At 31.6% G+C, this 15216-nt stretch overlaps 1 protein-coding gene across 1 annotated transcript in view; it reads left to right on the top strand.

The window, feature by feature from the left end:
* The window catches only part of LOC138707576 (uncharacterized), a 60860-nt gene extending 45760 nt beyond the window's left edge, over positions 1-15100 (top strand). Inside the window, exon 10 of the mRNA XM_069837172.1 lies at positions 1037-15100. Coding sequence (XP_069693273.1) covers positions 1037-2244 — 1208 coding nt within the window. The 3' untranslated portion in view covers positions 2245-15100. The remainder of the gene's footprint in view (positions 1-1036) is intronic.
* The last annotated feature ends 116 nt before the right edge of the window (positions 15101-15216 follow it).

Here is a 15216-nt window from a genome sequence, read left to right as displayed (position 1 = left end):
CACCCGTTTCTCTCCCACTACGTCAAACAGCAGGCCACGAACCTTGCCAAATAGGGATGTTGCCAAACTTCCGTCAAACAGTGTCATGTCTCTTGAATATTGCTTATAATAATGTAAGGTTAATTATTACTTATTCATAATTTAATTTAAGTAGGTCTAATGATGCTGATTGACTTATGTAAAATGCTATTACTTGCTCAATAATATTTCTTTCACCACTCCGTGCTACATTATTCATGTTGAGTTGACAACACTGGACTGCAAGTGCAAATAAACTGTTCCGCAAGAAGGCTCAAAATTGCTTAGTAGTGGGGGAGAGAAATAGAGAAGGGTAGAAAAGAGAGAAATAGGAATACAGGGGGAGAAATGAATTGCCGAGGCTGAAAAGGAATTAAGGTTCAGTTCGCATATCTTACGGGGGCACAGATTCGATGGTCGGACTATACTACCTATGTCTTTAGAATGAAATGTAAGTTTGTGTATAGCATGCTCTTGATAGTAATTAGGAACACATTACATGAAGGCTTATATTGGAATATTCTGTGATAATGCAAATGACCACAACAATTTTGGAGTGTTCTTTGCTATACAAGTGTTCAACACAAAAACCTGGTAGCTGGAAAGGCTAGACACTTTTTCACGGAATGGTGATTATGAGACTGACAGAAAATGGGTAAAATTTTTAGGAAAAAATGGAATGCTTAGAGTCTGCCTGTGTCAGTGAATTTGTTTATTGCAAGGTCTCTTTATTGACTTGAAAATCAAATCAGTTCACTTTAAGAGAATGTGTTTTTGTTAACACCATGTTTCTTATCTTACATTTATTGATGATGGTATATAAATTGTGTGATAATAGTTCCATTTTCAGTGACTTTAATTTATTTTTCATTTTCTCACTTTTCTTGCATTAGCTGTTTGTTACTGTGCTTTTATTTTCGTTTAAAATCTCTCTGTGTTGCATCGAAATTTTCTATACTCCTATTATGTATTTTTGGCCACTTAAAAAGTAATACTGATATTATGATTGTATCCACAGCCTGGCATGTTCGGTTGAAGCAGTACTACCCAGAGAGCATGAACTTGACTGACATAAAGCATTCAAGGGTCGTCACAGCACAACATCACTACAAAGAGAAGAAGAACCTCGAGAAGGCATGTGAAACTCCTAAGAAAGAGGTGAAAGAAGAAAGCCAAAGAAGTGACAAGCCAAAAAAGGATGAGAAGAAGGAGAAAGATAAAGATAGAAAGAGACCTGAAGAGAAGAGAGATGAAGATAAACATAAAAAAGAACACAAAGAAGGAGATCGTTGCAAGAGCGAAAGCAAATCACGGAAACGTGACTCTGAAGATATTGATGGTGAAGGAAGAGAGAAGAAACGTGTGAGAATTGCGGATGGTAAATCTAATTCCAAAGAGATGGAAGTGGATGATAAAAAGTGTGATGATGTTTGTAAAAGGAAAGAGAAAGATGATAGTGGAAAGAAGAGAGACCCCAAAATTAAAGTGGAACCTGAAGAAGAGAAGAAAAGGGAGAAGGAAGAAGAAAGGCTGGAAGAAAAGAAAACAGACGTAAACGAAATAGAGCTCAAAGAGAGAGATAATTTAGAGAAAAAGAAAGAAGAAAAGAGAGTTAAATTGGATAGTGGGTTGAAAGAATATAAAGTGAAATCGAAAGACAAAGATGAAAAGAGAAGAGATGATAAAAAGTTGAAGAACTTAAGTTGTGATGGGGAACACAAAGAAAAGAATAAAGACCATATTGACAGGAAGGAGCATAAGCATGAACGAGAGAAACGTTATGATAAAACTCCAAAAAAAGAGAGTGGCAGTCCAAGTGTGAAGAAAATTGCTCCTTTGCCTGTTAAGTGGAAGGACAGTAATAATACTGACGACATCAAACCAGTGGTACACCCAGTTGAAAGTCCGACAACAACAATGACCAATCCTGCATGTGACTACAGTGAGTCTAAAAAGGATAGTGCAGTGTGTGATCTCAGTCATAGACTGTTTCCAGCATCTCCTACCAAGAAAGAAGCCTCAAGTGCACTGACTGTGAAGAAAGAGAGTGATAAAGGTAAGACATGGATGACGGTAGTGAAAAAGGAATCTGCTCCAAAATCCGAAATCTCCAAAGGACATTCTCCCTCTAAGACTCAGACTCCGGTTAATTTACTGGATCAGATCATGGCAAGTATGGACACATCAGCCCCTAGATCGAAAGAGGACAGAGATGATATGGGATAAAATACAACTCACCCCTGACACTTGCCTTTTGCACTCGAAAAACTGTGCACACAGAGTTGCACTTGAGAAATTGAATGCCTTTGTAAAGACTTTAGTACCTTAAAAACATTGTCAGTGAAAAAAAAAAAATCTGTATTGAAAGAAGTTTAGAATAGCCATATATTGCAAGAAATTGCACAGTAGTTTGTATGTATATATGTACACAATTGTACATTGTATAATTTTTTATAAAATTCTTAGTGTACAACGGTGTGTGCCTCGGGGTAAGTTTTGCAGATGAAGTAATCCCATACGATGCAACGGTAAAATACAGTTTATATGTTGTACTCACTATTTGAAATAGAACATGCTTCTTCATTGTACATAAAGGCCAATGGAAAAGTAATGCAAAAGGGCAGCAATACTACAATGAAGGTATGAATTGCATTCCAATGATAGACTGGTGCTAGTAAAGCAGTGTGTTGTGTTTCAACTCGGGTGTCTTTTTGGTACCATAACTTTTACATATAAAGTAACAGCTTTTATTTTATCGGAAATGAATATCACTTTGCTGTCTTTTTGCATATGTATGAATGCTGTGTGAATGTAAAAATCAGGTGAATATCTTTGAAATGGCATATTACTTGATTTGGACTGTTAAGAGTTATATATCATCAGCAGTTTTCTTGCATACCTCCATGCATACTACATTCCCTTTATGGAACCATTGAATATCAGTTACCAACAAGTCATATCATTGAATGATTAATGATGGAAAAGGGAATGATGTAATTGTAATACTATATTTCAGTCTCAACAAAGACAAAATAAAGGAACTCCTGTCTCTCTACCCGTCCTGTTTCATTTTGCTGGTATGAGGAAAAATGCTGATGAATTGAAATCGCTTGGTGATGTATAACCAGGAATACATAGACCCAACTAATGAAAAGGTATATTATTTTGCCATGAATCTGAAAGATTAGGTTTAGGTTCCATTATTTACTGTTGCCTTAGTAACAGATGTTGACTGCCGCAGAACCTTATTTTTCCATGATCATGTTAGTATTTTATAACATATAATTACTTACTTACTGTAATCCTCTGAACGAAGTAATCACAGTCTTCAGCATCATTTCTTAATTTTATTTATATTTCAAAATCTACAAGTGGGAAGGTTTCATCCCCCTGCATAGTTTAAGAGATTCATAATTATAAGTGTAACCTGCTGTGTCGAGTCATGTGTGAAACATATGCATCAGTCTAGCACTTCCGGTTGTTTTATTACATTTCAGTGACAGAGATGTTGGATTATAATAACTCTTCTTCCTACTTAATCTAAGTGACAAAATAACAAACACATGTATTCCGGGAAATCAGTCTGGTTATTATTGTGAATTGCAGGAACAGTACATTTTCTGCTGTATAAAAGGGACGAGAGGTAAAAATATTCAATCCACAATGCTTTATTTTTGACCATTAGAGCAATGGTTTATATTCTCTGTACTTAAATGTTATGTCTTCAACCTGCAGACATGTACCATAATTCTGCAAGCAATACTTAGTCATGTTGTTTAATCATGACTGCTGGCTGATGCGTTTCGTTTATGTTACAATTTGTAAAAATGAGAATTTTATTATAATGCAGTATCATTTTATGCCATATTACTTTTTACCTGGTATTGCAAAAAAAAACTCGTTGACAAGATCAGAAATGGCAATTAAAAAATTACTACTTCGTGTTCACACATTCATGATGTGTGTGTGTGTATGCATGCATGTGTGTGTATGAGAGAGAGAGAGAGAGAAAAAAAAGAGAGAGAATGTGTGGTAAAATAGTAAATTTATGAGAATCAGTTATTATTTATCCCCAAAGTTATAATTTAAGTCTGGTTTTTTATTTAATATCTTTCAAAACTTTCTGGTGTTTTCATATACTTACAATCAGCCCCTCCCTTGTATAGTTCTATTCCATTTAGTGAATGTGACTTATGGAGTCATATTTCTTCTCTTCTTCTTTCTCTTCAGGAAATATTAATAACTCGAAGGGTGGATTGTGTATTTAAATTTAAAAATTTGAACTTTTAATTTCATTTTCTTTTATCCTTATTCTTCCTGTAATTGTCTCTTTCTTATCTCCTGTCATGGGGAAAGTGTGTGGGTTAAGATCATTCATCTGATGGAAATTTTTTTATTATTTTTTGTTATTTAATGTAAAGTTTTTTGCAAATAATAAAATTATTTTATATACGTTTTGAATAGTGATAAAGCAAACAGAATTATGTATCATCTTATAAAAGTTCAGATGTCTCTGGAGACTTACTTGAACATTTGAGCTCTAAAAGGGGGCGAGAGAGGTACAGGGGGAGGGAAAGTATGAAAGAGAGCATTGTAATCTGGAGTGACGAATGTTGGCCACTTAGTAAAAGATATTGTAAATCCCTATAATATGCGAAAAATGTTTTTGATTAAAGTAAATAATCATGTATTCGTTTTGTTTAACATGATGCATTATTATATACCACCTGTACATGATATTGGAACAATGGAAATTTGATTTGATCAGTGTCCCAGTGGTGAACATGCAATGCGTATATTATTCTAATCCATCATTAAGTGCTTTGTGTGTCATATATTTATATTGTGATTCCTTTCTTTATTTACAATGCATTATCACAGGAGTAAGAAATTGAAAATGTGAAGTAAATCCCCTTCTTTAAGCAGTATTAAAACATTAATATTGGGGTATTTCTACTTCCTTTTAAAGGACAGATAGTCCAAATTGTACACCAATGAACAAAACTGTTGCTCTTCTAATTTTGCTATATTGGTTTTGTTGTTTGTGTTTATATTGCAGTAGCACTAATATGTGAAGGTGTATGTTAATATCCATTATTTTAATTTATTATTTTTAGACGTAATAGCAGAGAGCTTTGTAATGCCTTTCAGACTTGGTGATGTCACAACTCTGTCAGTTTATTTCTAATTATGACATGTTGGGAAATTTTCGGAACTATAGTCACTATTTCAAGGTCAGACAAATGAACGTAAATTACTAATTCGAGTATTGATATTGTTTGTAATAGTGGAAATTCTATCTCCCTTCCCTTGCCCTCTCAATTTATGTATCTGAGCAATCCTAATTATAAGTAGCGTTTAAATCAAAGAAAAATATTAAAATTTTGCAAGACTTTCCCCCCCCCCCTCTAAGATACAGAATTGGATTTTGATGATGGGAAACGTGAATGTGCGACTGATTACCTTTTAATTAGCTTTGTAATTTGAATGAGATGACAGTTACTAAGAATTACAGTTCTGTATACAGGTTTGTGTACGACTTACAATCAGCTGCAATTCATTTTAATGAACGCATATATATATATTTTGCATAGTGTGTTGGAGAATAGAGCACCTCTGTTAATAAATAAGATCTTCTACACTTCATATTGTTGTTTTCATCATTTTGAGCATTAAATTGCAAATTCTTTCAGATTTCCATAGTGAAGAAAATACTTCCTGTGTATTACGATTTTGGTCTGAATTGATAGTAGATAAAGGAAACAAACGAAAAATTATTGAACTGTTTTGTAGAATAGATTTATCCAGACTTCTATACTGGCATTGACAAGATTCACAGGAGCAATGTAGACAGGAGTTGCCTTCAAATGCAACATATGATTTTCAAAATTCAAATTGATCTATTGCCTATTAGTTAGGACCATCCTAAAGATATTAATATGTCTTCGATTTTTTGTTCCAGGAAATATTCATGCAAATTTCCTTCTCATACATATTTCAAGAGGTTCGTATATATAATAAGATTTCAAGTACATATCAGGATTCTCTTTATAGGCAAATCATTTACATTTTAGATCCCTTTAAGAGAGAGAAATTTGTTTGGGTCTGTTACATTAAGCAAGCATCATCAATTATATCGTTACTAAATACTGCAGAAGTTTTTTTTTTTTTTTTTTTTTTTTTTTTTTGCAACTAAATTAACTCTCGGATATGAATAACAATTTGTTAGGAGCATATAACAGAAGATTTTCATCTCTGTAACTTCCATAAAAGTTTTAATTTCCACATTCACATTCCAAATCTCTCTGAACTGCATTATTCCTTTCAAGATGCCACATTACATTAATTACAAATAATAACGGGAAGTGAACAGTACTGAGTAGTTTGAAATGGGTTTTACAAGGATTTTCAAACTCTGTAGGAAAAGAAATTATTAATTTTACAAAGAATTTCTAAGTGATGTTTATTGCAAATAATTATAGAAAGTTTTCTAACGTTTATGAGGGACGGAATGTATAAAGAATGACCTTAAAAGTTGTAGTATAGTGCAATGAAATAATAATTGCCTTTCAATGACATACGTTCCTCTAAATATACGCGCAACCCATTTTGTATTGCAGTATATAATTTTCTCCTTAAGAACAACTTTCTCAGTAGCATTGAAATCCTGCAAAATGTTTCTTGTGTGATTAATATTGGCATCCATTAGGGTTGTGGTTCTACAAAAGCAAGCCCAGAATCTTATTAATATGAGTCAGTGCCATGTAAGCAGCAGGGCGTACAAAAGTATGAAATGAAAAGTAAAATGTGAGAAGTAAAGTAAAATACAAGATATGTGTCCTATTTTCGAAAATTACAAATTGTGACTTAATAATTTTTTCCATTACGATTTAATGCATATCATATTATGCAGTTGATCTTAGCCAAACATTTATTTTATAAAATTTAAGACAAATTAGCGAAATTTACAACTGACTGGGGAACAGATTTATTAGATTTATAAAGAAATTTTATGTGATGTTTATTGCAAATAACTAAAGAAATAGTTAACATGTTTATGAAATATTGTATGTATGAAGAAAGTGAAAGTTATAATGATCGAAAGCAGAGAAAGATAACTCATACTATATTCGCTTGTTTCTCAAATATTTTGTAATTCGACTGTAAGTAGTAATAAAACTTATTCTTAGGAAAATTTAAATCATTATTGAGTAGATTAACTGTGTTTGTACATGATATTAATGTCTTAGAGGTTTGAAATCCGATCTCCTGACAGTATTTTCGTTGATTTCACTCAATTGATAGTCTTTATTAAACATGAATATGTACAACTTTCAACCAATTTTTTTTTTTGTTTCTTTTGGGACCCTCCCAAGTGAGGAGTTTATGGAGTATTGATGGAATGATGATGGTAATGATGAGGGGAAATGGGAGAACTCCATTTCAGTGCCAAAAGGAAATATCCTGGAAATTCCTTCAGAAATACCACCACTTTCTTCTCCCCCTCCAAAATAATTCGTAATTAAATCATTTTCCTCTCCTTTTTAATTTGTATTATAAAATTGTAAATTAAATACAATAATTCAGGACAGCGTAGTTAACTCTGAGCACTGTCACTTATAGTTTAATAAAACAAAAAGAAATAAAAATGCTTTGAAATTTTCTGTGTTAATGTTGGATATAGTCGTGGTATATAATTCACGAATTGATTTGTTTTTGGAATATAAATTGATCCAAAATGATATAGATAATTTGTTGCAAAAAAAAAGTTACAAGAATGTGTGTTTTAAAAATATTGGATTTTTTTTTTTCTGTGGATTCTAGGTAGGTCAGGTCATGTGTATAACCATCTGTTTCTTTACAGTTTTAATGTTGATACCATTAGCTGCTATTAATAATTCTATTTTTTTTGTACAAGCATTATATTAATTTAATAGTGAATTATTGTATTAAAACCGAAGTGCTCTCTTTTTATTTCTTTTTCTATGTTTCTAAAATGTAGGACTTCTAATGATGTCCAATCTTAGTTTCTTTATCTCATGTGAAAGGAATACTTCCCATGCTCTCTTGCAAACTTTTCTTCCCTATAGTGCAAATAATAAACACTTAGATTTGTAAGTTTGTAATATCAATATATAACATTTAATTTTGTTTGTGATATGCTTCAGTCAATTTTTGGAAGGGAGTTTGAATACTGTTTATAATTGTAAGATATTGTAAAGCAACAATTATTGTCCCACAAATGCATTGCCATTTCTTTTTATTACACAATCAGACACTGTGAGACCACCTTTTAATTGAATGCATCTGATAAATTTAATATGGAATCTGGAAAATATATCGTGACTGTTTCTTGAAGCTAATTATATGACAATATTTTAACCAAATTTTCACAACACATGACAATATTTTATATATTTTCGCTCAAGTTTAGTGCCTGTCAGTATTTTTTTTTATTATTATTATTTCCTTTCAAGAACTTCCAACTTTCATATGGTTATGTTAGTTGCTCCTTAACAGTGAAATTTGTTATAAATGTGCATGACCTTGCCATGAACAGCGGAATTTACTTTGATATACTAATTCTTTGTGACATATATTGTTGTCACTTCGTGTTTAATTTCTTTTGGATAATGGTAGTGTTTCAAGTAAAATATTTTCTCACTGAATGATTTGTCTGTCATTTTCAGTTTTAATTTTTATTAGTCTACACCTCAGAAAATGTGGTTATTGCAACAAATAATTAAAAAAGTAGTTCTCTGACTACATATTTCGCAAATAAGTATTTTTTGACTATATGGTTGGTCTGTCATTTCCAGTTTTAATTTTTATCAGTCTGCCAATTGAGAAATATGGCTATTGCAAAAAATATTTCAAAAACTAGTTTTCTCAGACTAAATATTTAATATAATAATTTGCATAAATATTCTTAAAAATGGTGATAATCACTGTAGGTTCTCGTATTATTTTTTTAAATTATTTTCATTAAATAATATGGTCATCACTTCTATTACTTTACATTTCTTCCATTTTTTACAACTCAAGCTTGTATTCTCTCATTGTCTTACTTCAGATTTGAAAATATATTTAGTATAAGCAGAAGAAGAAAATCGTACATTTTACTTTATTTTTTTCTACTTCTTACTAAAATGTAAGTAAATTTGAAAATTTTTCTTTTGTATTCCACTAGAAATACTTCACAACACAGTATAAATTATTAGGATTTACAATTCATTACTCAATACTTTGCTGAGAAACTTTCCATTTACAAGAGGGATAGTGGCATGCCTTCAGTCGTAGTTTTAGCTAAAATATTTTGGTTATTTTGCTACCTGTCCAGACTGATAGACAATATTCTTATAGAGTCTCATAGTCTTTTAGTATTATGGCCTACATTACCAGTTTTGTTATGTGATTGTGTTGTGTTCTTATTTAGATATGGTTTGAAACACGAGTTCTTTTGACATATCATTAATTATTTAAATTTATTTTGCCTTGTAACTTGCCTTTATATTTTATATAGGACATGTATTTTGGTATTAGATAATACAAGCTTTTGAATACAAACGACGACCTGAGATATTGTGATATAAAAAATATCTCTCCCCCCCCATTTCTCACGAAGTCCTTTTATAAAGTTATTTTTTTACCACATATGATGTCTTGAGTTACATAACAAAAGATGTTTAATTCTACAGTAGAACTTATATTATCCGTGGTAATAAAGGGGATGGAGTGAACGGTTAATTGAAAAAATCGGATAATCCGTACCATAAAAAGTTTTCATAAACTAAGTACATAATATTTTCATAATTTCCTCCATGGTCTTTCCTTTTAATACGCTAGGTAGTGGATCAAAAGTTCAGTAATGTAAGTCTGTTTTTTTACAATTCATGTTTGATTTTCCGATAAGTCAGTTATTAAAACATTATTTATTGTACTTATGTCTGGTTTTTAACGGCCAAGAAAACTTCTTATGACAACTGTTTGTGGAAAGATAGAAATAGTAGACGTCTCATGTTGTAGATTTACAAATTTTATAGAGTTTATATTTTATTTTTCATTAGCCTAAATTGCTTACAGTTGTAATTCATATCTCGTATTGTGATGTGAGATGAACCACATTTTCTCTTTTCCCAAATCACTCATTATTTGCACTTTTTTCCGCAGTACAACATGTTTTCTTTTGACACTTCTAGAAGACATTTTGCCTAGAAGTTAAACAGTATGGCCACTCGAAGAGTAGGCCATAATTCGGTAAGGGTAAAGGTTTATAAAAACACTCTGTAGAAAAAATTCGTACTAATATAATGTACGGTACAGTACTTCATATTTTTTTTCTGCAAGCGAGAAAGACAGTCAGATAATCCACCAATCGGTTAATAAGGTGACGGATAATCGAGGTTTTACTGTAATTCTAACAAATCTTTTTTATTTTATAGTAACACAACTGATCAATCTGGATAACTCTCACTTTGTAAACTATTTATTTTCTTCATTGTTGGATACACTGTTTTAACACTAGTATAACACTGATAAACATTATAAATTCTTTACTGTGTTAATATAAAAATTACCTGGCTGACTAGTTTCGATGTGGTGTCCGTCATTGTCCAAAGCGTAATACTATGCAAAGGAAACAAAAGACAGATTGAAAACCTACACAAATATATAAACAAAATACACCGAAAACTACACTTCAAATAGAAAACAACAAATCCAAAAATTTCTTATGCATCACAATAACAAAACGGACAACAAACATAAGTTCGAAATATACCGGAAACCCACTACTGCGGTAATACACATACACAACACAAACACGCAGCATTTCGAGCCATGATATACAGACTCATCAACATTGCCATGAGCCAACAAGACTATAAGGAAGAAATACACATTATCAAATATATAGCACAGGAAAATGAATACAACCCCAACATAACAGACATCATCATAAGAAAGACTAAATGCAAACGAGAAAACACAAGAAAAAAACACTACATCACACTAACATATGAAAACAAGAACACATACAAGATTGCATCATCTTTCAAGAAACTAAAATACAACATTTCATACAGAACAGAGAACACACTACAAAAACATCTTAACAAACAGACAAGACACACGAACAAATACAACTTAACAGTTGTATACAAACTGCCATGCAATAGTTGCAATGACTTTTACATTTAACAGATCGGAAGATAATTTCAAATATGTTACAAGGAACATATTACAGCCATAACCAAACTACACAACAATTCAACCTACACAGAACACATCACAAACTCCAATCATAACTACAGCAACATAGACACTGACATGAAAAGACTACATATCCAGCCAAAAAAATCAGAAACTTGACACTCTAGAACAATATGAAATTTACAAACATACAAAAACACACCCGTAACACATCCTGAACAGTCAACTGAATTTCAAAACACAATCTAGACACAATCATGAACACACCCCACCACAACAGGAAACCAGAAGATAGCCCGGGACCTCACTAGGCTTCGGATAATGACAGACACAACATCGAAACTAGTCAGCCAGATAATTTTTATAATATTAACACAGGAAAAGAAGTTATAATGTTCATCGGTATTTATTTTTGTTCTGGGTCCAGAAATGCACAATTTCTTTAATTGTTGATGGATTATCGTCACCTTGAAGAATTCTGTTTACTAAATTAAGCTCATTGCAGATAACATGGGGGTAATTTTTTTCTTCTTTCTTTCTTTTCTAAAAAGATTTATATTTTATTGAAACATATCATAGTTTTAACAATGGAGTTTAAACTAATGTGTCCATTCATTTCACACACAAGGTCACTTGAATCATATTATATCCAATTACACAGGACATACAATGGATTCATGCCTTTTCAAGAAAGATATTTGCATTTATTTGCTTGGGAAGGAGGCGTAAACCAAATTTGTATCGAAACTTTCAATCTGTGAACTATTTGATAGTAAAAAGGAATATTCTGTTGAAAATAATTATGGTCTGTTAGAAACAACTGCCCTCCAACATGAATAGTTACAAAATGTTATTGTGTGATACTGTTGGTAATTGAATTCCTCTTGTTAACATAAATGAGACACTTCATTCTCAAAGACTCCCCTTTAGTTTATGACAACTGCATATCCCACCCCAATTTCGAGTTACCATAAATCTGTTGCTTTATGCTATATTCATATGGAGATATTTATTATCTTTGTTCATAAGAAATATTTTGCAAGGAGTAGGCCAATCTAAAATATTTTGGAAAATAAAGTTTTTCTTTTAAAGATATAGTTATTGAAAAATACAAATTTTATCTTTGTGTGCACATTAGCATCAACTCTGCCTCACTACTGAAGAATTTTGCACCTGTCTTACATTCATTAATAATCTATTCAACTATGAAAATACATATGTTCATGTGTATCAGAATTTTATTTTAAATACAAACTGACTTCATATATTTCTTACCAATCGTTTCTGTATGAGCCAGTGTGTAATGGGGGGTAACAATTGTTTTTGTCTCAGAATGTACCTGAAATACATGATATCAGAATTGTATAATGTGGTAATTGTCTTTTTACTCCATTGTAACATAAGCAATTCGCTTTGAAAATAAAATTCACCGACATAACCTTCCAGGTCTTACTCATTACAATCAGATCACTTTGTAGGAGGAGTATATTTTTGGAATACGGTACGAAGATCTACTATGCATCGAAATGTTAATATTTCTTATTGAGGAATGCAGTGTGCGTGCACGGTTTTTCCCCTCTGACTACTATACAGAGTTCATATGTTCATGGCATTTTTGTGACATAGAGAGACAGGCAAGAAGTGAATTCTGAGCAATATATTGCAGATTGTATTGTGAAAATATTACCTTTACTGACCTGAACTTTTTTTTTAACGTAATGGAGTCTAGTATGAAATGTTTTTAAATAGTAGTTCTGAAATAAAAGTTTGTTAGAATCTAAATTCTGTAGAAGTTACTTAATTTCCATGACTACATTTTGCTTGATAGTACAGCAAGGGACAATTTGTTTCATTTTAACTTGTAATGATTTTTCATACTCCTCCTCCCAAGATTTTTGGTGTCAGATATTGGACTACATTTTTCGCGATGCAAAGCTTTTTTCTAGTGCTAACAACAGCTGTTCTAAAAATTCAATAGCGATTTCTGCTTTAATGCAAGCTCTTTTTATGTGATAGTATGATTGCTATCATTTTTCGCTTTTTTCAGAATATATGCACAATCTGAGCCCTTTCTGCATAAAGACTAACATGTTACATGTTCAGACAGTATCCATAACTTTCATTAAAAACTGTTCCTAGTATAAGTTAACAGGGCATTTGACTTCTCTGTTTTATAATCCTTTACTCATTTTCACATATATTAGCTTCAGTATTTCATGTTTGTTTCCACACTGACAAAAATGGATTCATCTTAACCTGAAATAATTTCAGGTGTAACATGTTTCGAACTTTGTTTACAGCTCTATCTAGATTAGGACAAGCACAATTATGCTTTGCTTTGATATCATCACTTACTTTCCATTGGTTAAGGGAAGTTGTATTTTGATTTGTAGTATTTATATTGTAATTTATTATATAATTCTCTTTCACGTAGTATGTTTTAGTTGTTTTTGCATTGTTATAATTTATTTTATAATTAATTTAATTTTAAGTGACATTTGTAATTTTGAATTTTATACAGATTAGTGTGTTAGATACAGTAACTTTACTAAAATAATTCATACTTGCAGTACCATTGTTAATTTTCCTTGATTGGTCTTGTACTTAAATGTGCAGTGAGCTTGTGTCCAATTATATTAAACACACAGTGCCTCTTTGTATGGGTTTGATTGACTTAAAGAAAAATTTTGAGGGAATAGTGGCAGCCCAACAACAAGTTCGAATTTCTTACTTTATAACATTATGTTTTAATGGGACTGTGTATGGCAGCTGGTAGTTTCATTTTTAACACATTCTTTTAGTTACATTTGGTGTTATGATGAGGAACATAATCTCTAATGTTGCAACATTTAGAATTCAAAATTGTTAAGTCATTTTTTTTTTAAATATAGTCATGAAATGATTTGATATTGTGACAAAAATTTGAAATACACGTACAAAATTGCAATTGGTGACCTTAACTCCAAATCATTATTTCAACGTATTTCTACCGAGTGTACATAAAAAAACTAGTAACACCTTATTCTCTTCTATTCGCCATTAAAAACCAGGTTGTTACGTATTGGTGTATACCTTGTTATTGACGTAAAAAAATTTAAATTCATGATATCTGTTTTGTTTAGAAAAGAGCAAAGCTGGTACTTTGATATTAGTGTTTGTCTCCCTGTAATTACATTGAATCAAAATTATAGGAAATCAAGTCACAGGCTTCTCTGTTAATTACTTTGTAAACATTCTCCAGAAACCTGAATGGGAAGCATAAATTAATCTCTTATTTATAATATAACATTACAGGAACCCCAGCATAATATTACCTTGTATTTTTGAGAATGAGATATAGTAGTATTGATATAAATATATATATTTTTTTTCCTTGAAATTGCTCCAGTGTGATTTATATATTAATGTCAGTATCACATAGCAAACTTGTGGTTACTTTGTTTTCCTTTCCTGCACGGTATATATTATTGTTACTGGTTGCTTTAAAGAGGTTTCATTATAGTAGTCCAAAGTAGAAAGGGGCCTATAGTTACATGGCCTCACTGGTGGAAGATCTGTCAAGACTGATAGATACCAGATATACTAACATTATATCATTATAAAGTGGTTTTTGTTTCAGGCCACTTTCTAGCTTGGTAAGCTATAAATTTCATCATGTTTTTTATTATAACTTGAATGAATTATGGTAACTCAGAACACTGAATCTTCATTAGTTGAAATTTGGTTGATTGGATTTTTTATTTTTTATTGGTGAGAAAAGTAAAAAGGCATGATACTGGTTACAAATGAAGTTGTGGTGTAGAAACATGTGTTCCATATTTCTAACACTGTAAAGAGATGATTTATAGATTACACATTGCTTTGATGGTCAGTTGCACTTTCATTTTATTAATTTCCTTTTCATATCCTATCTTAAAAGTATACAATAACTTGCAACTTTGTCACAGGCCAACATAAGAGTCTTTGCAGCACTTTTTCTTCGCATTG

This window comes from Periplaneta americana, chromosome 10, assembly GCF_040183065.1.
Source record: "Periplaneta americana isolate PAMFEO1 chromosome 10, P.americana_PAMFEO1_priV1, whole genome shotgun sequence".
Taxonomy (NCBI): domain Eukaryota; kingdom Metazoa; phylum Arthropoda; class Insecta; order Blattodea; family Blattidae; genus Periplaneta; species Periplaneta americana.
Note: the sequence above shows the minus strand (reverse complement) of the source record. Positions and strands in the feature narration are given on the sequence as shown.